This window comes from Melozone crissalis, unplaced genomic scaffold (assembly GCF_028551555.1).
Source record: "Melozone crissalis strain CALT ecotype California unplaced genomic scaffold, PUWL_Pcris_2 ptg000007l_1, whole genome shotgun sequence".
In the NCBI taxonomy this organism is placed as follows: domain Eukaryota; kingdom Metazoa; phylum Chordata; class Aves; order Passeriformes; family Passerellidae; genus Melozone; species Melozone crissalis.
In genome coordinates, this window is record NW_026535785.1 from 4,971,021 (window position 1) to 4,997,226 (window position 26,206).

The window sequence follows — 26,206 nt, forward strand, 5'->3', positions numbered from 1 at the left end:
GGGCAAAGAATCCCCTGGAACACAAGGGCCCCTGGCAGGAGTGTTGTCTGCAGCCATGGGGGGCCCACAGGCTGACCCACCTCCTGCACCAGGCTGGGGCTGGGCTGGGTCTGGCAAACACCACTTCAAAATCAAATTCCCTCACGTGGAGCCAAAATCCTGCCTGGAGCAGCTGGGTCTGGGCAGGAATGCTTTAGGTGCTGTGCACGTACCAAGTAGTGGAAGTGGTAATGGTGTCCTAGAAGTGCTTTTGTGAGACAGTTCTTGCTAGTTTTCTTGGACTTGATGAAGAAATGGTAATTGAAATGGATCATAATTGATTTCAGAGAGTTCTTCATGCAGTGTCTCTTAGTGCCCTGGGTTTTGCCATTTGAAAAAAATTAATTTTCTTTTGAAAAGCCCGCTGTGTGCCTGGTCTCTTTGGAAAGGCAGGAGCCTGCGAATAGCATTATCATATATAATGGCTACCACTTACCACATTCGTTCTGATTATGTAAAACTGAAAATCACTGCAGTGAAATGAAGTTTCAATGTTTTTATTCAAAGCAGCTTCTCACAATGTATAAATACTGCATATTAACACACATGAAAAATACAACTTCTAAGGCACCCAGAAATGTGTCCATACACTAGTTACAGGACCATCAACAAATAAATTGTGTACAATTTGATCTAGACAGTCAATATTTGATATATCAGAAGATACAAGTCCCTCAGTACTGTACCAGTTTCAGAAAATATTTACAACACTGTGATATAGGGGTGCCTGTACCCTTATAATATTATAATATGTACTCATCATTACAAATATTAGAAACTGTTTTAGTCTGTTCCATGGCATTCTGACAAAATAACTTAAGGGCCTAATTTGCAAAGTTCTATAATTAATTATTTGTGCAAGTTCTGAAAATAAATTTACATTGACATAACTTGTGAATTTTTGGTTCTTTGCTTCATCTCAGAGGTTTGGTAATAAGCCTTACCAATAGACATGCCATCCCAGCTGAACATCACTCCTTTCCCAATAGCTCAGTGGATACATCTTTCCCCCTTACACCTGACATGGATGAGGATGCAGTTTTGAAGCAGAAAGAGACTGTTTGATCTTCGGTACAAATGTCAAACTAGTTCACTGGCAAGGAACTAATGCTTGATTAGGATAATGCAATTCTTTGGTCCTTTGTTTTTATGGAAGGCATAACATTTTTATTCACTAAAAATCGAAATCCTGTCTGTGAGCAAGCAAGCTAGTGACTGACTTTCAGTGTAGTATTTAAAGTAGCAGTAAAGAGATTTAATATGGCTTAAAACATATGGTTAATTGGGCAGACACAGATAACACATCGAGGAGAGCGAGTACCCAAATGTACTATGATAAGATTGTCTATAAGTCTCTTATGTAAACTTCTTTAGTGTCTCCTAAAGAGTGCTGGCTTTAGCCAGATTTGACTTTTATAGACCCAGCCACACAAAGCCTGAGATTAAACCACCATGGTTGGGAGCACAAATGCACAGTTTATATATAACAAAGCCCATGCTGACAAGTCTACCTATGTTGTTCAAAGAAACAACCCGTATTATCCTTTTCACAAGAAAAACTTAAGGCCCTGTACTCTGATTTGCTAACTTTCTTACAGCAATTATTTGGGGAAGTCCTTAGTGCTGCACAAGCAATTATGCAGCTTTAAAGATTTCTTGTACCTAATGGTAAGGCTTATTCACAAATGCAATGCATTTATAAATTATATTTAAAACTGTAAAGGCTGGCAAAATAATTAAAAAACCCAAAACCAAAAATAAAACAAACCCCAACCAAAACTGTTTGTTCATCCCTAACATTAAAAGAGCATTTTATTCTAATGAAAAACTATTGGCACAAAACCATTATATTATAGATTAAAAGAACAGTTCATAGTAGTGAAAAAGATTGCCTAAAACGCATACCCTAACCTACCACAGAAATATAAAAGTTTATATTTTGAAAATATATACTGTATTAAAGTTTGTAAGCTTATTTATTTAAACAGAAATGTACTGAAATAGTAAACTAAGCAACACTTATCTACAGCAAAAATATACATGCAGGACAACACAAAATAAATTGTTTACCTTTAATATCTACAAATGCAAAACTGTAGAATTTTAAAGATTGTACAAAACAATTTACACAAGAATAAAATAACATACTTAAACAACAAATTGCATTTTTAATCTTAAATACTGTGAATATTAGTAAAGGTACCCAGACTAATATGTACAGTACATCTAGACATCTGAATACCTAGTAAGGATAGAAACACAAGAGAAAATTTAGATTCTGATATTTAAATACTGGAAAAGAAGCTTTCAACATTGTTATTACTCTTTTTTGAGGGGAAAATAGATTCCATGAAAACTAGATTGTAACTGTATAGATATGAATAATTAAAAATGTTAACTATGGTTAGCGCTTGCTTTAATGGAAAAATAATTATAGAAAATGTATTTCAACCATTCCTTTGTCATAAAAAATGCTAAGATACAGATATCTGAAAATTCAGATGAAATGGTGCAGTTTTAAAGATCCAACAACATAAGATTCTTCCTTGTTTGCAAATCTCTTTCGGAACGCATTCCTTCACATTGCTGAGCAATCTTGCTATATTTATCTACAAAAACTAAGCATAGTATTGAAATAAACTTCCTAAAATCTTATTAACACATGACTAGGAGTTATGGCTCTCTGGACGGGAGTAAAGGAAATAAAGGAAATTGAGGAATCGTGGTACTTTCCATTGCCTTTTTTCCTTTTTCTGAAGGTGTATGCTGGAGGCCTGACTGTGCAAACTCATGTGTGTGTGTGTGTGTGTGTGTGTGTGTGTGGTTTTCACTGGGGTAACCCCTCTTTTTCCAGGTGACTCTGTGTGCACCTGCCCTGCTGGGAGCCCAGGACATTGATCCAGCCTGCCCCATGGTGCTGCTGGCAAGTTGTGGACAACAGCAAGGGTTGGTATAAACCAAGTGGTGCACCCATCACTTCAAATAGTTATTGAAAGAGTTCTCTTTCAGTCATTTTAAAATAAGCTAATGGTTTCAATAAGTTCCTCTTAAAAACATTTTAAACAGGCTTATTAGAAGCCAGATTCTGTCTTTTTAATGAAGAATTGCCATGAGAACTTCTGCATTTAGAGTAATGATTTCCTTAAAATTCAGTGGTACAATTAGGGCATAAAAACAGCACTTCTAATTATTTGTGGAAAAAGAAATGTTACATTAATATGTTGAAGGCTACTGTTTACTGTAATCACCTGTTTGTTAACTTTACAAAGGCTTTGTTGAAACTCTTTATGGAAATGCTAAGAGAGAGAAAGCTGAGCAGCCTCATTTGCAGAGGTTTAAATCATAATAAGTCACTGAGCTCAAGGGTGGAGAGCAAGTGCACAAATTACAAAGCAAACAAATGTGCAAAGCTTCTGCTTCAAGAGGTTTCAATTTGGGCGTACTACAATGGCAGGTGAAGTCTCAGAGCATGCTCCTGTCCTTTCCACACAAACTGCCCATGGCAGGAAAGAACTGAGAGACATCCAGTGTTCAGAAGTCTGTCAGTGTCACTGAACAGTACTAGGATCACATTCCAAAAGAGCAGATAGGATTTTCCTTCTTTATTGTGGACTGCTTTTATGGATAGCCAGAAGTTCTTGTAACAGGTGCTGGGGTGGCCAGATGTGGAGAGCTGGGAAAAGCAAAACAAAACCTCTGCCTCCACTGAGTTCAATGCCTAGCACCTTGTATAAACTGCTGGCCCACACCCAAAGGCCTCCAGAGCAGAAATTATCTCACACCTGAGGAATCAGGCAGCTAGACTAAGGCTCATAAGGATTTGCTTTTAGACTTCAGACCATAAGGGGTGTTCAACCCTGAAAAACAGTACGATGCCACGCAAGGGCACCACTCACCCTGTTACTGGTATCGGCTAACAGGAGTATAGTAAACTTAAATAAAGCATCTGGTTGGTGAGCCCTTCAGTGCTCCTCAAGAAGGCAGAAAGTGAAGAGAGACTTAAGGGGGACTCACTGTGTCAGAACCCACTTTTTTTTCTCTTAACCCTGGCAAATGAATCTGTTTTCATACATTTTTTTGTACAGTTTTACACATAGAGGAGCATGCACGTGGCTGTTTCATTTACTGCCCACAATATTCTGTGGGTTTTCTATATATTCTTTATTTTTCTACTAGTTTGCTGCTAAAAATGTGTTTGCATTCTCATGTGATACCTTTAATTCAGTCAAAAGGGTAATATGAAAATAAGATCTGTGATCAATAAACAACTGAATATGAACACAAAATAAATAAGTTAAATAAATTTAACAAAGAAAAAAAATTCTAGAAGTTTTTGTAAACTAACTTTACATATTATACATATAAATTATCAGATTTTTCCATTAAACTGTTAGAACTTAGAAAAAAATAATTAACATATTTCTAATGTATGGTTTTTGGGTCTACCAAAGGTCACGCTGACCCGGATTTTAGACTGAGCCCTCTGTGTCAGCCCTGGTGTGCTGCAACAGCAAGAATAAGTTAAGAAGGACAGACAAAATAAACCCTTACAGGGGGGTGAGCCTTGCTGGGCCTCAGTGGTGCTTCTCAGCATATGGAATGTAGAGTTGGATGTGGATGAGCAATGTGAAAGATGCAGCCTCTGCACAGGTTACGTGCACTCAACGCCTGCCCACGTCTTGGTTACACAAAATCAAACCAGCTACGAGCAGCTGTGCAGCTCACACAGCATTGGGATCACTGTCACAAATTCCTCACTGATGCATTGCCTCTGCTTCTCAAACATGGTCATGTCTGACTCTGGTCACTACTGGAGCAATTTCTCTTTAAGTTAGGCCAAGATATCAGACTTCATAAATTTTGTCTTGCAAGTAGCTGAATAATGAATCCAGTCCTTTGGAAGAACTCCACAGCTGTTTTAACATCTGACACTCCTTCTCGTTCACCTCTTCAAGTCCGGATTTCAGGAAGCTCCGCACGAGACATTTGGACTCTTCCAATACCTAAAGCCAAAATACAACTCAGTATTTTATTCTGAATCTGAAAAAATTACTATGGATACTGGCATGACCAGCATTTTTATACTGACTCTGTTTTACGATCTAAATAACTCCTCTGGGCACAGAAATGACATTTGATTTCTAGTCACAACTCCACTTGCTGATAGCCAGCATCTTTAAGAATTGAGGTTGATGGGTTAGTGCCAGGTTTTTAAAAGAAGAAGGGATTCTAAAGTACCTTAGTTTGTTGAAGGAGTGCCATGAAGCACAAGGAGCTGAACTCCCTCACATTGAAATGAAAATGTGTGAGGGACAATATACTGGCTACCTGTTTTCTGGAAGGTGGCTTTTAAGGGTAGACATGTTGGAAACCCAAATGTGGATGTCCATTATCTTTGAGAATTTTCCCTCATGTATTATTTCCTTATCAATACAGAATTTAATGCTGCAAATCCCTTTCTAAGCCTATTTGCTTACATTTTTATAAAAGTGGAATATTTTGTAAAAGAATGGTACTAAGCATAACAAGCATCCTCTGACTGTGTTGTGGAGTTAGATTTACTTGGCAGATACATCAAATCACCTGAGATCTTTGCAATAGAAAGCCCAACCTCAAGCTCTTAGTAATTGTTGCAAGTTCTGAAAGGCACAAACTGCAGGTCCATGGTTGCTCCCATAGTTCAGCTCCTTTCTCCCAGGCCCATTTTTAAACACATTGAGATTGATTCCTTTAAATTAGTTTTTAAATACACACCACCAGTCTGTATCTCACAAGGAAATGAACTGGTCAAACAAACCCAATAATAATTCCTACATTACTGATTTGCTGAGGACAGGAGATTTAATATAACTAACACAGTGTTCTGTGGGAAGGGAGTTGCATTCTCTTCATTCAGCTTTGTCCAGACCTTCATGTTAAGCCCAGTTCCTACATGTTGTGGGTTTCAACACTGCTATTGCAAAGTAGTATTAGTCTTTAACTCAAGTAAATGGTGTTAATAGCAAATCAAGGGCCCTGTGCATTTTTTGTGGTCTGTTTGTGAACAAGTCTTTGAAGGTTTATCTTTGTCCACAAGTCAGCACTGGTCTTTCCAAGGCGTCTTGAGAAAATTTCTTTGACAGCCACTAGCAGTGAGGGAAGGAAGAATTCACAGTAAAGCCCAGAGGTTTTCTCTACTCAAATAATACACATTGTATCAGCATCATCAAATAAAATTCTGCTACATTTCCAGAGAGTTTCATTCTCAATGTCTTCTGTGAGTTCTAATCTACACTTTGTTTAATTAAAATTCTCTTGTGTCTCTACCTACTTTTATAGCAGATCTTTCCAATGAAACTGAAGGATGCTGAGACAGATTCAGACATAGGAAATACAGCAAGAAACTATAACAGTTTTCACTTTAATTACTGCAGTTTTATTGCAGCCAGTATCACTTTCTTCACTGCATGTTTTTTAAACAAGGATGTGCCCAGAATAGGAGTACATCTGCCTGAAGGGAAAAACCTCTAGGAAGACAGGAAAGGATTTTCTTTCAACTTTTGTGTACACAAAAGGAAAAGTTATAATCCACTGTGACCAGAATGTGTTCAACTCCCCCTTGTCTGGATCTCACCTCTCCTTCACAGCAGAGCTTAGCTGGCACTACCCTACCCTTCTGTCTGGAACATTCTGCACCAGCAGTGCAGGTGCAGAAAGAAGGCAGATACAGCTGAAATCCTGTCCTGTAGGCCAGGACAAAGTGAAGGGCAAATCTGTTTTCTTACAGGTTTCCCAGTACAGTTGTAGAGTTTCAGACTGTTACACCTTCATGCAGGAAACCTGTGCTGAAATCCCCTTTCAAAATATGAGGCAAGGAGGTGCCAATCATTGAAAAAATGCCAATATTGTGGAAGGAAATAACTCCTCCCATCCTGATCCCTGAAAAACGAGAGACTCCATGAGCTCACTGATTCCTATCCAGGTTTTCTGATGTCAGCCTCCTTTCACAGGTATGGTTGTGGAAACTGAGGTCCCACATGTGACAAGCCTTGGGAGCTCACCTTACCTCTGTGAAATGTCTGTGAAATTTAATGAGGGGGTTTGATTTCTTACCACTGCACTGCAGGATGCCATTTCTTTCACTCGTAGCATCACTTCTTGGCTAAATGTTGTTGGCCAAAATACTTGTGACACCAGTCCTCTGCTGCAGGCTTCCTGTGCTGTCAGCTTTCTCCCACAGAACAACATTTCATTTGCCTGTGAAACCAAAAGACTCTGGTAATCTTGGGTTATAATTCCCTTCAAATTTTTCTCATACTTGCCTGCTATTTTTACGATTAAATTACAAATGTTCTTCTGTATCTTTCCGTACTGCAAAATACTTTAAAAGGAGTTTCAGTAGCTATTTAAGGATTGTGCAGGTGGCCAGAGCACAGCATGGGTTTAATTTAAGAGAAATGTGCTGGCATGCATGGTGAATCTGTATTGCTGATCTTACAAGAGTAACTATCAGTGATACTGTGTGGAGACTCATGGAACCCAGTAGGGAATATCTGTGAGACAAATTCTGATTTATTATACTGGTAAAAGCTAAGCAGCCTTACTGGAATCATTGTGGATTATCTTTAAAGAGCAGAGAGCAGTATCTGCCTGTATTACTGCCCACTCCTAATATGATACAGACAACTGCTCTGCAAGGTTATTCTGCTAATATATTTCTTCTCTTTTCTACCATGCTGTTGACAATCTTTGCTTTTTCAATCTTTCTTGTGTACAGCAGGTGTTGTATATTGAATTCCAAGATTATTTCATGATAAGAAGTTGGTAGTGATTAGATGAACTTTCCACAGATTTCATTTTCATTAAATTAAGAAAATTGTTTACTTTTTAAAGAGAGAAAGAATCAGGAGTTTATGAAAGGTTCTTCAGCAATTTGAGGTGGAAAACCTTACCAGTGCAACACCCAGAATTTGTGGGAATGTGTATGATGAGCAGCCAGCTGGAGTGAGTCGGATTGTTGCATATGGTGTCTGAAACCAAGCCTTCTCACTTGCCCAAACGATATCACAGAGTGGTAAAATAGAAGCTCCTAACCCCAGAGCAGGGCCGTTGATAGCAACCACAATTGGCTTCTTAAATTGAATAAAAGCTTTTACAAAATCCCTAAAATAAAAAATAAAAGAAAGATCTTGAATACAGAAGTAACACATAAATATCCAAGTTTAAAGTACTTAATCTGAAAACAAATTAGAACCACAGAAGAACACAACAAATGCCCAGTTTTATGAGGTGAGAACTGCAAGATACCTTCTAGTTTGCACATGGAAAAGTCTGCTTATTTTTAGTTATTTAATCTTTCTGAGTACCTGGGCTATTGCATAGTTTTGTGTATGTTGTATATGGTCTGATTAAGTGGATTGCACTGAGTGTGATACTTTTGCAGGAAGGTTTGGTTGGGTTAGTTTTGCTTCTGGACCAGTAACTCCCGAGTTTGAACACACAGCACTTCTTGGTTTGCTCCACAGTGGCTGGGATGGACCTTGCTTGGCTGCTGATGAAATATAACAGTCTGATTTTAAAATTTTTTTCAAAAAGTTTTCCTAAGATCCTGTGTCAAAGGTTACTGCAAGTCCCATCAGTGAATTGGGAGATTGTAATGTTTATGGCACCAGCAGAAAGAACAAGACATGCAAAGAGGAGTCAGAGAAAGTCTGAACATGATGAGTGATCTTCAGTTGGATCTTCATTGCAAAAATCTTCAGCAAAGCCATTACACAGCAGATGCCCTTGCCTGACCACCCCAGTAATGTGATGAGAAATTACAGGGAAGTTAAATGTCATCGGATTCATCTGGATGAATGAACTAGAATATGTTAAATTCTGTGCAATGAGGAGATCTTTTAAATAAGCTACCTACCAGCAGCTGTGGAAAGACATCTGTTGAATGGAACAGCCTTTACACCAATTAGGAAAAAGCAAGAGTGTAATTGTGGGCAAATGATGGGCTCCAGCAGCTCAGTGCACAGCAGGTATATGGAGGCAAACGAGATGCTCAGTTACTTTAGAAAAAATACATGGATAAATCAAATTCCAAACAAAAGAGGAGATTCTGTCCCTGCACTGGGCATTTATTAGATCCAGAGTGCATCTTTGCTGACAGATTTTAGAAAAGAACATTTTGTCAAATGTGCCCTTGATGAGCTGCTGCTCTCCCACTGAGGTCAAAAGGATCCAGGCCTCTGTACCTGAGCACAGGTGGGCCTTGCAGGTAAGAGAGCACATGTGGCAGCTGGGCTGAAGTGCAGGGGCACTGGCTGTGTTTTACATGAGGACAAAGAGTCTGAGATGACCCAGCATTAAATTTTCAATTAATACATTCTGGTTTTGAAGTCCTCTAGTAAGGAGGACCATGGGAAAATAGAGAATTGATGCAGCTCTGTTCACAGTAGTAAACCAGGAGATCACTGTCAAGACAAAGAGAGTGAAATAAGGAACATGGTTTTTGTCTGTTCAAGACCATTTCTGTCTAGAGGAGAGCAGGGTTAAGGAGAGTTGTGATTAGTTTTTGTTGCAGATACAATGCTGTTCCCTTATCTCATTATTTCTTTGGTTGTTTATGACTGAACAGTGACTGTGGATCACTGCACCTCATTAATTCCAGAATTTTGAGAACCTCAGTAGTTACGTAAGTCTTTCAGACAGGACTGCAGTTGTGAATAGGGATGTGATGAATGATAGGTAAAAAGAAAGCAAACCAAGGATAAATGGTGGCAGTAAATCTGAGGATCCTGTGGAGGCAGATAAAACCAGTGTTGTGTAGAGAAGCAGGAATCATGGTGATAAACGGGACTGGAAGTGAATATGGAAAAGCAATTTGGGATGTGGAGAGGAAACATAATGTGGAAGAAGAACAAAGCAGAACACATTAATGGAGGGGAAGAGTTGAAGAAGTCTTCAGATGAGTGAGCAAGGAAGGGAGGACCTGGAGAGAGTGGAACACAACATTGAGAAGACACAGTGAGCCTCTGTCATGAGGGAAGAATGGGGAGCACAGAGGATGGTAAAATGGATGGGTATAGAACATGCTACCTCTAGGATGGAGTGGAAGGCTACAGTACTGGGAGATGATGAAGGGAACAAATGCCTGCCTTTGGTCTCCAGAAGCTGCTGTGACCAGCACTCCATTTGTCTTTGTTTCCTGTTTGGTGCCTTGTTTCAGTGGGTTGTCTCTGTACCCTGAACTTGGCACGTTTCCTTGTCTCCAAACTATAAGTTCACCCAGGGAGTTTCTGGGCTACAGGATCCTTGTTTCAATTCAAAGCAGTCTTTGAAAAGGATTTCACATTATAGCTGTTGTTGCACAGTAGATCCAGATGCTTAAATACAGGAAAACGTGTCTGCAGGAGGCTTCTGGATTTGCTAGAGCATATCCAAAAGGCTGACCATGGAATACCTGCTGGGATGCTCAGACACTTCTGCACTGTTCCAGGCTCTTGCTGCTGGTCAGGGCTTGTAGGCTTTACATCCAGGGCTGTAAAGAAGCTGAGCAAGTAAATTTGTCCTTGTCTGTTTTCTTCTGAGCACACCCAGAATGTTGTGGCTCAGGTCCCACAGCGCTGCCCAGCTGGTGGTGTGAGCCCAGTGTGGGAATGCCTTCCATGAGTCCATCCCAGGGCTCTGCAGGTCACACTGGGCAGCCTCTCTGCCTTTTCCCTGCTCCAGGACAGCTTGTGGAGGGTGGCAGCTCACTGGTGGGACTGGGATGGATCTGGCATGGATCTGGGATGGAGCTGCAGTGCTGCACATCCATTCATTGCCAACACCAGTGGCTGAGGCACCGCACCAGTGACTGATCCATTGATGGGAGAGGAGTCTTGATAGGGATTGAAACTTCAGCTGTAACTTGTGACCGGTACAGGAGAGCCACGCTTGGAAAGTGGAAACACATGGTAACCAAGACTTCAAATTCACTTTGATACAAGTCTAACTTGATGTAAAGCAGCAGAAGCAGAGATCCATGGATGTATTTTAGGACATCCAAACCATTGAAAAAAGCAATGGACATTTTTTCTTCTCTTATTACAGTTTATTTTCCATGAGCTGAGTCCTTTGTTCACAGAAAGCACAGAGAGTGCTAAATGGAAAACGTAGGGTATTGTTTCCAGAAGTACAATAAAAATCTATTTTCAGTGGGCCTGAAGCCGACATTCTTGACAAGGTACAAGCAGTACATTGTACCAGTATTTCAAGAGTGTTCTGTGAGTCCAAGGGTGGAAAAACTGAGTATCACAGTCTGGCTTATACTTATTTAAATGTTGGATTGATAAGTACACCTGTATATTAGATGTATGCAAAGAAATGTAAACTTATATAGCAACACTTAACTGCACAATTTTTACAATAATACTAAATTTGTATCGTTTGGTGGGTGGTGAGTGTGCCTGTGTTTTCAAACAAGAATTGTGATTTTCTACCCTCACTTTTTTTTTTGTTCTACATTGTTAAAAAACCCTCACATTTAAAAAATAAACTTAGACGGTGTCCTTCAAAGGGTTTCTCTTTTAAAAAATATCACTCCGTGATATTTGAGCATATTTAGGGTCTTATAAACAGCTTGTAACTTACTACATTTAAGAAGTATCTTTTAAAGTCTTTCAAAATAATTGCTACTTTGAGAATTTCACAATTTTTAAACCTGGAATCCAAGCTGATCTGCAGCAGTTGTAACCAAGATAATTGGTGGTTAATATACTTTGTGTAATATCTAAACCTGATCTTACATATACTAATAAATCCCAAGTAGACATATCTTGTAAAAAATTCTTTAATATTCCTTCATAGTATTGTTGCATGAAGTTTTAAAGCCCTCAGAAGAATATTTATTTGTAGAAAATGGAGGGAAAAAAGGGACCAAATTGTCTCCAAATTGGTGAAATACCATTGGCTTTAGTGGAATAATATTGATTTATACTGGAAAATCTGCCTAGTGGATAATGGAACATTTGGTGATGTGTTGTGCAGATGATTTGCAGACTGCATGTTATAAACCCTGGAATTCTATTAAGGTGATGTGATATATATATATATATATATAAGGAAAGTTGCATTTTAGTTACAAAAATAAAATTACATTTACATATATATTAAGTAATTTAAATTTAAGAAGAAGAGTGGAGACCCTTCTAGTAAGGTTCTGAAATACAGTGGCAGATTGCTATTTCAACAGAATATAAGCCATGGATTCCCATTTGGACTGAAATTAATTAAAATGATGAACATTAAAACAAGTAAAAGATCTGCCTTTCAGGAACCACTTTAGAACATGAAGCAATACTGAATTTGGAAAAACAACAACAAAGTTGTATTTGATTTTAGAGGACTGATTTGAAATATTAAATACAGAGAATTAGAATAAAATAAATCCCTATGGATATTAGCACTGGAAGAAATGTGCTTTCTTTTCTAATATGGAAAGGTCCAAGTTTCTTTTTACTAAACAAATTTGCAGGACTATAATTGGAATGCAATCAACATTTAAATATACAACATTTTTGGACCTGATAAATATCTTTATAATCACACACTGCATTTCATAATTTAGAGATCATAGGTAAGCTTGGGTCACCTTATAGCTTCTGCAATCCTAGTGCTTTCCTTTCTTCTGTCATTGGATAACCTGCCAATTAAATATGAGTAATCTAGGCCACTACAGAATACACTTCCCACTGCGCTGAGAAGTAAGAGTTTACTGTCATCAGCTGATGCATTGCACAATGCTCTCCGAACTTCCTTCATGATCTGTGGATAAAGAAAAGTAAACAATTCGACATGCATGCCGTGGCAATATCATTTCCCTACTTTTACAAACCTTATTGATTTTGAGAGACTTAAATTTTGGGCGCTAGTAATAGTTACATCAATTATATATAGAATTTTAATATAGAATGATATTAGAATCATTAGAATGATAACACTGAGAGTTTGCAGAATAATTTCTATTTGGCAGTGCTTTGTTGATGTTTTACTAATTGCAAGAGGTTTTAGGACTTGGGGATTCTTTGTTGTATGGGAAATTCTACCCAGCTTATGCTATTTGATTGCAATTTAATAATTTCAAATATCACTTTTTAATTTTCATTGTGTACATCACTGTATCCTCAGGAACATGTTTATCATAGCAAAAGCCTGTTATTAACCTCAACACTTGAAAGCAAAATTTTTAAACCCCAGTTTTCAGTACTTCAACTACTTTGGTTTGTGTGACTACAACCAGAGCAAAGCAGGACAAGAAGACATCATATACATCAACATGACAAATATATTATTCATTTTTACAGTTTACAAAAGTTAAATCGTAGAAGTCCCTTGAAAAAGAGACATTTTGACTTTGTTTTAAAACTGGATCAAGCTATTAATTACACCATGAATCAAACCTAATCAAAATTTATATAGAATTGAGCTGCTGGTATTGTAGGAAAATGGCCTTTCACCTGCACAGAGAATTGTTTCCTAATGATTTTTAAAAGGAAATTTTATTTCATAAACTTCTGATGGGTAACTTCTTGTTTGGTCACAGTTGGGCATGGTTTGTGAGCTGTAATGAGCTGTAACTCATTTCAGGCCCCTCTCCTCTATAATGTGCTCCTCATTTTAAATAATTTGCTCCTCACTGCAAGGGCCCTGATTTCATCTAGTGTGACACCTCTGTCCTTCATCATACCCATGTGCCAAAGTATTTCCTATAGACATGGTCCTGCTGTTTCAAAGCTTTCTCTTTTGCACCAAAAGCTTTGCTGTTGGTGTAAATTTAGGTAAGAGAGAGCTAAATGTGGCTGGGGATTTAAATAGAATTTCCATGTGAGAGAAACCCAAGATTTTTTAGCCTGTGATTATTTCTGTTCACTACTTTCTGTTACCAAAACTTCTTTAGATCTCTGAAGTGCCTTGTTTAAGAAATGTCCCTGAACACTGAAGTTTTGTTGATGCCACCCCCTGGTTAGCCTTTTAATAGAAATCCTATGGATTGTGCTGCTTTCCCTGTGGGTTTGTGTAAGGATGAGTATTACTGGCTGCTGGGACTGGCCATGAGAGAGCAGCTGGTGAACTTTCAGATGCTTCACTTCCACAAGAGCACTTCAGAATGTCTGTAATACTGAGTGTGTGACAGTGGGTGGAAGTGAAGTAATTAAAAGCTGCAGAATTTGGAAGTGTATTTGAAATTCTTATGCAGGTACAAAAATGTCATCAGCAATTTTAGGAGCACTGTTTATTCTGACAGTCTCAGAGGCTGTCTCAGCCCTCAGCTTGGAGAAACACAGCAACACTGCACATAAAATGGGGAAACAAAGGGGAAAACCCCCTAAAACCTTTAATCAGTGTTAAAAGAGAAACTTTAGAATGTGGTAGATATTGAAATTAAAAAAAAGAAAGTATTTTGGTTTTCCTAGTTCCATCTGAATGCAATGTTATCCTCTCAATTCACTGGAAAAAATCTCACAATCTGCTCTTTCTTAGGGTGAATGTATAAATAATATTAGGGAATACATTTTTCTATCCAGTGAGGAATGCTGCATTAAGTATGATGCCATGATGATACCCATTCAGCAATTGTGGAGACAGTATTTCTTTCTGAATGCATTTGATGAAAGTTTCTGAGGCAGTATTTACACAACAGAATGGGCCAGTTATTTAGGTTATGGTAGTTGACTGGATTGTAAATTTAGACCAGACCTAGTGCTTCGCTTACTGTTTTATTGAAACACAAATATATCATAAAATTATCACCTTCTCAGAAGTTGCTTATAATTTTAATCCTGTCAAGTAAATAATCTTGTTAGTTCTTGAACAGGACGTCTTATATTGCAAAATAAACATGAACCAGTTAAAAACTTAATTAAACTTCTAAGAGCTTATTTTAATGCTTTTTGCTGGAAGTAGGAAATTTCCAAAGGAATTTGGTGCCCTTTGCTTTCCATCTTGCTTACATTCTGGGAAAATCAAAGAGCTGGGAATTTATCACCACAATTACACGAAGTATCTTGAACAGAAGTCTCTTGTTCACATAAATAGAAACACTAGTTAATAAAAGTTAGCTTTTCTGAATCTCTGAGGATTCACTGTGATATTCTTAAAGGTAATTTAGGAATATTCTTAGAGATAATTTAATTTATTCTGTAAATATTACTGTAAACCCAAATTTTAAAGCCATTCTGTTGTTCTTAGAACCTCTTCCCCACTTGTGCTTTTTTACATAAATAAATTTTGTGTTACTGATTCTGAGTCCTTTCTGTCCAGCACCTAAAGGACTTGGGAACCTTGAAAGCTGAAGGCACAAACACTGGCCCAAACCCACAATTTACTTTTGTGTAGAGAGCAGAATTACACAGAACAGTAAACTTGTACCTGCCTCTTTTTTATTATTTCCAGGGTAGGAAAAGTGAAGGCAAACCAGTGCTCCAAAATGTACCTGGGAGAACTTTAAACATTGTTATTCACATTGAAATTTGAAACTTGATTCTTGTGTATGAGAAGGTACTTGAGGTGGTTCTGTCACTCCTGGGTGGAAGCACTGGCTCTTTAGAGAATGTTTCACTTTAATTCAGGGGAATATTAACTCCTAGCTCTGTTAATAGTGTTAAATGAGAAGAGCTGATGGGTCTATTTAGTCTGAAACAGAATTTGGATCCTTGAGATGTGCTGAGTTAAAACAGCAGCAGCACCACTGGAGAAAGAACATCAGGAGCAGCAAAAGTCCCACAAGAAAAAAATGCCCTAATGGAATTCATAATTAAATATTTCAGAAATGTATTTAAAAAACAAAAGTAGCAAGCCTAAGCTACTGAAATAAGAACAAACTGTGCTATTTTGTGACAATGTCTTGGAAGTTTTATGAGCTCTTGTGAAAAATAAGAAAGAATTTCTATAGTGCCCTGAACATTTCTGTAGAAAAGACTCAATTACTAAAGAAGCACCAAGCCAACATCAGTCAGTGCAAAGGCTGCTGGAAAGAGCATTGGCACATTTCATGCTAAAATCACCTGCACAATTGGGGTTACCAGTAACACAGGATGAAGAGTCAGGCAGAGTTCTCTAGACTTTATTTTTTTTTTTGGGTATAGATAAGTTCTTTGTTATTTTAATTGGCATAAATACCAGGGGCCAATGGTTGAACACAAATATTAATTTCATCTGAAGATTCCTATAAAGCCCAAAGGGAAGCAGAGCTATTGAGGGGTGAATGGGATTTTGTATAAGCTTAGGTTTAAATGTTTGAAATGATTGTTTGCAGTGCACACCTTTTTTTTCTTTAACACTGATGGCCAAGTATAACCAGGCCACTACTTAAGCACATCAAATAAACCTGCTCTGAATAAATGATTCATTTGCTATTTGGCAAACATAATTTACTGAATGTCTAATAAAGCTTGAAGTTACCACTTTACACAAAGTGAAACACACTTTCTTCATTTTGTAGGAATTGTTTGTTTGTATTTCATATTCACTAGGGATAAAAGGCATCAAAACTGAAAATGCTCTGAACATCCCTAAAACACTTTGTCAGTTTGCCTCACCTATGGCTATGGGTGACAAACTGCAGGAACAAGTCATTCAACACCTTCCTCCTTTCAGTTCCTGGGTTTTTGCTGTAATTGCCAGCAAGAATGTGAAATTGCCAGTCCTGGAGGTGCTGGATTTTGTGGTGTGAATGATCATGGGCAGCAGCCTGGACTGAGGCCAAAGGAGCTGTTTCATGTTTACAGCCATGAGTCTTCCAAGGGCAAGAGCCTGTGATTGCTCTTGGCCTGGATGAGGTTTAAACAGACAATCTCCATGTGGAGAACTCAATACCTGATTAATTCCTGACCATCCTGGTCAGTAAAGTGGTTTTCTAAAATGCATTTCCTGGTTTTCAAGTGAGCTGCAGTAAAGGTTCTAGAAATAGTCTGTGCTGGTGATGCAGGGAGAGGACTATTACATGCTTATCATTTATTCTTCCACAGAGGTGGGTTCCTGGCTTATTGAAAACTCTCAAAGGATGAAATGGATTGGTTTGGCAGATCCAAAGATGCTGAATTAATCCCCTGGTTAGAGCATCTGAACTCTGCTGATGTGGAACAGCACAGCCAGCAATGTAAAGGTACGTCTGCTCTTACTGAACACAGAGAGTCCATGATTTCATATTTTTTCAGGTGCTTGAGCTCCTTCATCTAAATTACCTGCAGTGTCAATTAGTGGTAATGAAGACAGAGATGGAGTGATGGATTTGATGCAATCTAATGCATTTTAAGAAATTAGTGTTAAAAGCAAGTGTTGGGTGTTCTGTGTTAATTACCAAGACAGTCCTTCTAAATATTAGATAGTTTAAAAACTAGGAGTGATAAATGTTGTGTACCATCGGTTTTAGCCAGTTTATATCACTCAGTGCATTACTGCCCATGTGTATGTGTGCATTTGAGAAAGGGACTCATCATACCTGCCCACAGTAGGTAATTAACTTCAGAGTTGCTCCTTTTCTTATTGAATGACATGATTCCCCACAGCTACAATCTACTCTTCCCTCAGGTGCTGCTCAAACTGGCATTTCATACACTCTTGAAGTTGCTGTGTAGGACAGAGGGGGCAGAAAAGGCCGAGATCTCCCCAGTGAGGGCAGCCCCTGGAGGAGCTCTGCCTGCAGGAGCCTCAGCCAGGCCAGGCTGGTGCTGGGAGGCAGCTCCTGCTGCTCCCTCCCTGCTCCATGGCAGCCCTGGCCATCCAGCAGGCCCTTACTGCCTGGGGAACGGGCTCAGGTGTGAACAGGGCTGAAGTGTGAACAGGCTGAGGTGTGGGACAGGCTCAGGTGTGAACAGGCTCAGGTGTGAACAGGGCTAAGGTGTGAACAGGGCTGAGGTGTGGGACAGGGCTCAGGTGTGTGACAGGGCTGAGGTGTGGGACAGGGCTGAGGTGTGGGACAGGGCTGAGGTGTGGGACAGGCTCAGGTGTGAACAGGGCTCAGGTGTGAACAGGCTCAGATGTGAACAGGGCTGAGGTGTGGGACAGGGCTGAAGTGTGGGACAGGCTCAGGTGTGAACAGGGCTGAGGTGTGGAACAGGCTCAGGTGTGAACAGGGCTCAGGTGTGGGACAGGCTCAGGTGTGAACAGGGCTGAGGTGTGAACAGGGATCAGGTGTGGGACAGGCTCAGGTGGGAACAGGCTCAGGTGTGAACAGGGCTCAGGTGTGAACAGGCTCAGGTGTGAACAGGGCTGAGGTGTGAACAGGGATCAGGTGTGGGACAGGCTCAGGTGGGAACAGGCTCAGGTGTGAACAGGGCTCAGGTGTGGGACAGGGCTCAGGTGTGAACAGGGCTCAGGTGTGGAACAGGCTCAGGTGTGAACAGGGCTGAGGTGTGAACAGGGCTCAGGTGTGAACAGGGCTGAGGTGTGGGACAGGCTCAGGTGTGAACAGGGCTGAGGTGTGCCCTCTTCTCTCCAGGACATCCATGCTGATGCCAGCACTCATGGACACCCTTTTTCTTCTGACATGGGAATGGTGTCACAGGGCATTGCAGCCACAGGGAACGGAAGGAAAAGCTCCTCAGCCCTTGCAGTGATCCGTGTGTGTACTGGGGTAGTACAAGCTGCAAGTCTGAGTCTGCCCCTGTGTGTATAATGTTTGGAACAAGGGAATTCATTTCTATCTTTTACATGTTGTATGACTTTATGCAATTCAGCTGAGGATAGAGTCCCTAATTGGTTAAGATTTCATAAATAAATACAGTGATTCAGAGAAAAAGTAATTAGGGATCAAGATGGAATTTAGAAAGGCTGTCTCAGGATATAGACTGAAATTCTCTGTATACAACTGGAGCACTATTTAAATTAGTAAAAGGAAAGAGAGCAGATTTCTCCTAGGATAGTAAATATCAGTAACTTCAATGTGTGAAAAGCAGCTTCACACAATTCCATGCTGGAAATACTAATTCTGCCATTCCTTTAGTTACTTTTATTTTTTTCAGCCATGTGAATTAAAATTTAATTTCCATTGCATTCTTCTGGATAGGAATCCCAAGTGTGAAAGAGTCAGATATGTCTGTACTCCAGACTTCTTTTCTAAGTTCATCAATTAAGGAAAAAAATACATAAAATCGAATTCAAGTGCAGTGTTTGCAAGATAACCCACACATTGGGATGGCTTTCTTTGGCTTTTAGGGCTAAACACTTACCTCTGGGGTCAGTGCATTGTTCTCTGAAGTCTGACTTGACAGCAGAATATGAGTGAAACCATCTTCTTTGCGGACCACAATGTCCCTGAAGCGACAGTTACTTTCATTTTGGCGCACGCTGTATCTCAGTCTCTTATCAAACACATAATCTTTCTCTCCATCAAGTTTCCTTTTCACAGTGCTGTGTAGATTCAAGCTTCCATTGGCCAGAGAAGAACCTTGCAGATGGAAAGAATTGAAGCATAATTACCTCTATACCATCAAAGAAATGGAGTGATACTCTCTATTAGCTTCAATGAAAACAGATAAATATAAAATAACAGGAAAAAATAAATTTTCAAAAAGTGCCTGGCTCGTCAAATGTGGCCTCAAGCCATTGTTCTTATTCTGTATTCCAACGTGCAGAACTTTTTGTTCTCTGATCAGACAACCTCTGGACCCAAGGAACTGATGCCATTTTGGAGAGTATCCAGCAGTAGGGAAAAAAAGAGAACTATGAGAAGAAAGATGTAATTCCTCCTTAAAAACAAGTAAGAGCAATAGTAAGTCAGTTTTAAAAGACAGTTTATTCTGACTTACTCTGTGTATGAACTGCAAACCACTCCTTTGCTGATGTCTACAGTGTTTCTGTAATAGGCAATAGATGATGATTGGTAACAGTGCTGAGTGGGGGTGTTGAAGGAGCTTTATAAGGTTTCTATGTAATAATCCTTTTCTAATTACAGATATTTCACACTATTGCCATTAAAAATAAAGCAGAGACAGGCTGTTGAGGGACAGAGATTAAAGTCACTGGTTTTTGTTTATATAGATACCAGCCCACAATGCAGTATTTTTAAGAAAGGCCAAGAGAGAGTTGAATGAAAACACCTTTGTTTGCTCTGTTCTTTACTCCTGCCAAAGCTGACCTGTTCCAGCTCCTGGTTTCAAATATCCAGGAATTTTTAAAGGGCAGATGACATGAATATCAGAATACAGGTTTAAATTTTAGAGTTTAAGTGACCACCATCCAATTAAAACTGCTCTGCTGGAATAGAATTGAGCAGTGAATTCATGACAGATGCCTCTCAACCAAAATCACTTACCCTCATTTTGGATTAGCTGTGTTTCAGCTGATGCTTACGTAGGTAACTGATCTGTCTGACACCTCCCAGTTGGCAGTGGCCTGTGGAATTGTTCACAGTGTGTGAAATCCTGTATGTGCACTGCAGTCAGGAGATGGGATGTGAGAACACAGCCAGTGCTCAGTGGGGTGTGCATGTGGGTACTCACACATCTACTCACAGGGATCCACCTGGTCCAGGAGCCTGTTCAGTCAATCAGGAAACTCTTTTTTCTTGTTGAATTAAGAGATACCATCTAAAGCATTGCCTGGGTTATACTGAATAGAGGATTTGCCTGGTGCAATGCAAACATGGCAAAATTCCATTAAATCATCACTTTAAAAAAATCATTTGAAACCAAAAGAATTGGAAATTTGTTTTCTTGACAAAAAGTGTCCACAAGTGTAGAAATTACCATGTGCTTGAACTTTAAATGCTATGAATAATTTCTTATGGCATGTTTCTTCTTTTTCCTAATTTTTTTTTTTTAGTGTATTCTTACAACAGAAATCATCTTTTGATATTACTAATAGAACACCAATGTCATTGGGAATAATGTACTGAAACTAATTAACCCTTTGACTGAGGCAAGCTATTAAATATTACACTTTTATCTATTCAGTACTTAACAAGCAATAAGCTACTGAATTGTGATTTCAAACTCCCAAAAAAGTGTAAAGAACTTCCAAAATCAGAGGCACAAATGCCCATAGAATGGAAGTTGTGTCAGACTAACTGTACTGATTATCTACCTCGTGTGGAAGATTATGCCACATCTATTTTAAATACTGATGGTAAGAGAATAGTAGAAGATTAATTCATTCAGATAATCCAGCTCAACAAAAAGCCTCACAGTAATTTTTTTGGTTTGTTTTATTCTTTCTCATGTATTCAGTTTGTAAATGAATGCATGATGTAAGGAACTATAGATCTTATCACAGTATTTAACTATCTGGATGCCAGCTGAAAGAAATTTAATCAGAGGAAAGATCTAAATTCAATATGAAAGAAACATAAATGAAAAAGTGCCATTTCCAAAAGTGGATCATTAAGAGAACAATTTATAGTGAGTAGCTTGTTGTTTCTGTGTCTCCAGCGCACCCCTGTAATCGGGTTTAATCCGATAAACTGGAGAAAATGATCAGCACACTCTAAAGACAGCCCTGCTGTGGCACCAGGCCAGTTGAGCACTGTGGGAGGTGCTGGAGCTCCTGCTCTGGAGCCACTGGGATTGTCCCTGCATGAGGGGCAATATCAGCACACAAGGGGAGCAGCACCTGAGCATGTCAAGGTGAAAAATGACTGTGACAGGCAAAAAGAGACATTCAAAGACACAAAGCAATTTGTACTGCACGTGGAACAAATTAAGGATGTCACCAATTAACTAAGGAAGCTTTAGATACATCTAAGAGTGGTTTTCTGGCTTAATTGTGAGTATTTGGTGCTCGGTCTAAATACAAAAAGAAAACTGAAAAAATCAGAGAAAATGCTCTTTACTGGGAGTTTAATCTAATTATTACTTTGTATTTAATCAGCAGCAGAACTTGCTGAATACCTAAGCCAACATTTATATTTGTAAGAAGCTTCAGTATTTTTTAAGGCAACCTAAGAAGTTCCCAGACCACTGCTGCATGCAGTAATCCTCCTCCAAGAATGGCAGTAAAAGAGGGCAGTAAAGGATGCTATTTAAGGACAAAATGCAAGCTTGGTTGCTTTCTGCAGTCCTTTCCCATAGTATCATCCCTAAATGTTGTATAGAAATATGAGAGGGCTCATCCCTCCTGTTTCCTTCAGTGTTTGCTTGTGGACCTTTTCATGGATTTCTCTAATCCCCTTCTGAGCCTGTTGATGCTGTCTGTCTCCACGCTTCCTGTGGTATGAGTTTGAGAAGTTGGGTAGCCACTACACAGAGAAGAATTTTCTTTCATCTGTGCTTTTATCTGATGTTCCACCAGTTTCAGTGAGTGGTCCTAGTTCTGATATCAAGGGATTTCAGGAGCAGCAGTTGTGCATTTAGTATATCCAAGGCCTTGATGATTTTGTAAACTTTGATTGTGCTGCCCTAAGCCACCCCCTCTCCAAGGCTCTTTTATTCCTGTAATCCTCTTCATTTTAGCTGCCCATCCCTGCATCTTCTACAGTACTGCACCACTGCCAAAGGCTCTGACACTGGGGTTCCATTCTCCCAGGGATTGAAGAAAACACATTAGAAATTTATATTCTAAAAGGCTGAGGCAGACAAAGAGTGGGAGAGGAAAGTGAGGAAAGATTGCACTGACCCTCAGTGCTCTGGGGGAGCTCCACATCTCCTTCACTGCTGCTGCCCACTGCTGGAGGACACCTCAAGCTACTGTAATTTTTTATTTTCAGATACATTTTTTGAGTACATTAATTTTCTGAATGTTTCATCAGAGCCAGTTTAATGGTGCCACCACCCTCCACAGCAACCCCAGTACTGGTAAGAGCAGCCACACCATGAGTTGGTGATGTGTTCTGCCTGAAAACTCACCCTGCACAACTGGTTAATTTTCAAACAGATGCAGTTCACCTTGTAGCCTCAAAAGTATTAAAACTGGTGCAGAGGGAGGGATGGGAATAACAATCAGGGTGTCATGGGAAGGAGAGCTGGACTGCTGCTTTTATTAGCAGTATGCATTTATGCTGGATGGAAAGGATGATGGAGCTGAGGCTTTAAATTTTCTAGGTGAAATAAGCCATGCTCCCTCACTCTCCCTGGTATAAAGCAGTTTGGCATTCCTCAGCCTTCCCAACAGCCTCTAACTGCCTCTTTTCTGTCTTTCTTGTGGGTAATGGTTAATACTGTACATACTTAAAAACTGTGCTCTGTTGATAATTTACTAATAATTTCTGACTTCTCCAGCTAAGGGAGCATCTGTAAGATATCTAAAAGCAATGAGTTTTTATCCAAAGTGAGAGAGCAAGCCTATTTGCTTGTCTTTTACTGCTAGTATTCTTTCAGAAGAAATAAAACAGAATGAACTAAAAAACCAAGAGGAAGCAGTGACTAAGTCACAGAGAGTATTTAAATCAAGGGCACCAGGAGACTACAAAGATTTTTGTAGCGGAGAAAAACAGTGGTTAGTGATACATGACAGGCAGAAATTCTTCAGCAGATGGTACACAGAAAGAGAGATGTAGAAAAAGGAAAGATAAAATTAAAAGGGGATTTTTTTGATGCTGTCAAGAAACTTGACAAAACAATAACTCTCAATTACAATATCTGGAGAAAAACAGAAATGTGATAACAGAAGACAACAAATATCATCAGAAAGACCACTGTTGTTAGCTCCTGGGAGCATCAATGGATGCTGTTCACAGAGTTTTTCAATATTTTCCAATTTGCAGACCCTTAAATAACTGTCAGTAAAGATGATTCTGCTCTCCTTATGGCAGGATGTGTAGAAGACAGTTTTTGGTATTAAAGATCTGTCCCTATTTCCACAAGGTCCCAGGCCTCCACTGGGACATTTTGTGCACACACCTGTAGGTACACACTCATCCTTCTGGGGTAAAGAGCTTCCTGATGGGAGTTTGTCTAGAGCTGAAGAAGAAACACTTGTACCCAAGTGGATTTATACACAAAACCAGAGAGACTGGTGGATATTCATTTAAGGAGTCATCAAAAGCTGGTTTTCAAAGAGTGTTATTTGTTTGAACAGAACTGCCATGGACAGACAAACAAAATACCTATTATTTGATTATTTCTAGTTTTAATATTACTGTCTATATTGCTTGGTTCAATGCATTGGTGGTTAAACATTATTATAATATGAAACAATACTGGTTGAGGTTGGTGGGTTTGGAGACCTTCAAGCACAGGCCCACACTGGTAGCAGAGCTGGGCCTACAGCCAGGTTTGCAAATTGTAGGGAATTTTTGACTTTTCCAAATCTAGGCTTTATGTCATGACAAACCTTAAATTTCTATACATATTTTCTGTGCAGTCTTACACTTAGCTGAGAAATGAATCTGACATTCATTTGGGTTCCATACAGGCAATCTCCAAGCTGACACAAATGTCTGCTCGCTCAGATTCTGAACGGGGCTGCCCAGGAGCCACAGCTTCTGGGAGGCAAACCAGGTCCTCCAGGCTCCCTCTTTGTTCCACATCTAGTGCCTGGGAGCCCTGCAAGCACTGATGGAGCATGCCAGGCTTTCAACTTGCGGACTCAGTGGCAGACTGCCTGAAACCTCTGGCATAGCTGGCTGCCTCCAAGCTAAACGTGGGAGTCCTGCCAAGCAGACTCCACACTGCTCCTGCTCCCTAGGGACACAGCCTTAGGACCTTGGCTCAGATTTGGAGAAAGTTTTGAAACCCAAAATGTTTGGAACAAAATTTCAGTTATTCAACAAATTGGGCATTTTTCTCTGAAACTTTCTTCATTTGTAATTTGTAAAATTTCAGCCTGGTTTTCGTGTGGGTTTCTGTGATAATAATGGGACACAGGGCAGGATCACACTGGCATCCTCTGTGTGAGTGTGAATACTGAGGGAGTTGAGGAAATTGTTGGACTTGGTGAAGAGTAGTGCAAGTTACTTCCACTTGATGTTTCAGACCCCTGGATCAGGAAATGTGGCTTCTCTCAAGCTTGCAGGGCAATATTAAGAAAAAACCTAGTGATTTGATTTTGACCCTTCTTCACCAATTTCTGTCTGCTATTCCTCAGACAGTCTCATCTCTCCTCTCTGTAGCCTTCTCCACTCTGCATGTGCTGGGTGTCCCACAGCAGGACTCGAGGGATTCCTGACCTTGGCAGAGCTGCTGAGTTTGGGCTTTTCAGAAAAGAACCAGACAGAGATTTAAAGATCTTTTCCTTTTGCCTACAGAATGCAAGGGGAAGAAAATACAGAACACAAGTGATGGATTTGGAGAACACAAAAATTGTAATGAAGAGCTGTGTGAGAGGAGCTGCAGAGATCAGCTCTTGGGCCAGGAGAGAACACCTGGCTGCTCAGGAAAAGCAGCTTTCCCCTGAACCAGAGCTCTCTGCCAGAGATTATTCAGTCAGGGGTGATGGAGGCCACTCCTTAGCTCTTGTGGGGACAAAGGAGAGGCTCATTTGACCTTACAGTTCTTTGTGACCCTTCAGTTCTTCATTAAACAAAAAAATTTAAAATATGGCAATTAATGCATTTCAAAGATACATATTGTATCAGAACTTCTCCACTTATAAAATAAAATATTAGAAAAACTTAATTAGAAACAGTAAAAAAAAACCCACCAAAACTTTATACACATGTGTAATTAGATATGCAAATTATCTTAAAGAAGCAGGTAACTTTTAAGCATTCTTACATGAGCTCAAACTCCTCACAATGCAAAAGCCAAAATACACTTTTAAGTGATTTAACTTCAATTTTCATTGGCTTCATCAGGAGTACTTATGCATTTAAATCTGACCATGCATTTTGCTGGTTTGGGAGTTTTTAATAGCATATTTGATGCCTGGTTTGAAAGATTCCAGTAGCTGTCACATAGAGCCAGTAAGACTGGGCAAGGTCAGTTCTCTTTCCCAAATCAAGGAGCATTTGCCAGGCTGCCAGTAGGCTGGAAAATGGAAAGCAGGGTGATATAATTTATGTTGACTTCTGAAAAGTTTTTGGCAGGGCAATTCAGCAGAAGCTGTTAAGGAAATGAGTACTATCATGGGCTATAGAAAGTAGCTAATAAAAATAAATAATTGGAACAAATGGTTACTTTTCATCATGTCAAGCTGGCTGTCCCAAGGACCTGCAGGAGGATTAGTTTATTTAATGTATGCATTAATGAGCTGGGAAGAGAAATATGAGAGGAAAACTTGAAGGCAATACAAAATAAGTAGAGTGAAAACTAGGAAAGATTTTGAAGAGCTTCACTGAATC

At 39.5% G+C, this 26,206-nt stretch overlaps 1 protein-coding gene across 1 annotated transcript in view; it reads right to left on the reverse strand.

Moving 5' to 3' along the window:
• Positions 1-3,121: 3,121 nt before the first annotated feature.
• Positions 3,122-26,206, reverse strand: part of CDYL2 (chromodomain Y like 2) — a 56,739-nt gene continuing 33,654 nt past the window's right edge. The window contains exons 3-7 of the mRNA XM_054269489.1: positions 19,221-19,438; positions 12,644-12,816; positions 7,971-8,181; positions 7,132-7,275; positions 3,122-5,042 (exon numbers count right to left, since the gene is read on the reverse strand). Coding sequence (XP_054125464.1) covers positions 4,884-5,042; positions 7,132-7,275; positions 7,971-8,181; positions 12,644-12,816; positions 19,221-19,438 — 905 coding nt within the window. The 3' untranslated portion in view covers positions 3,122-4,883. The remainder of the gene's footprint in view (positions 5,043-7,131; positions 7,276-7,970; positions 8,182-12,643; positions 12,817-19,220; positions 19,439-26,206) is intronic.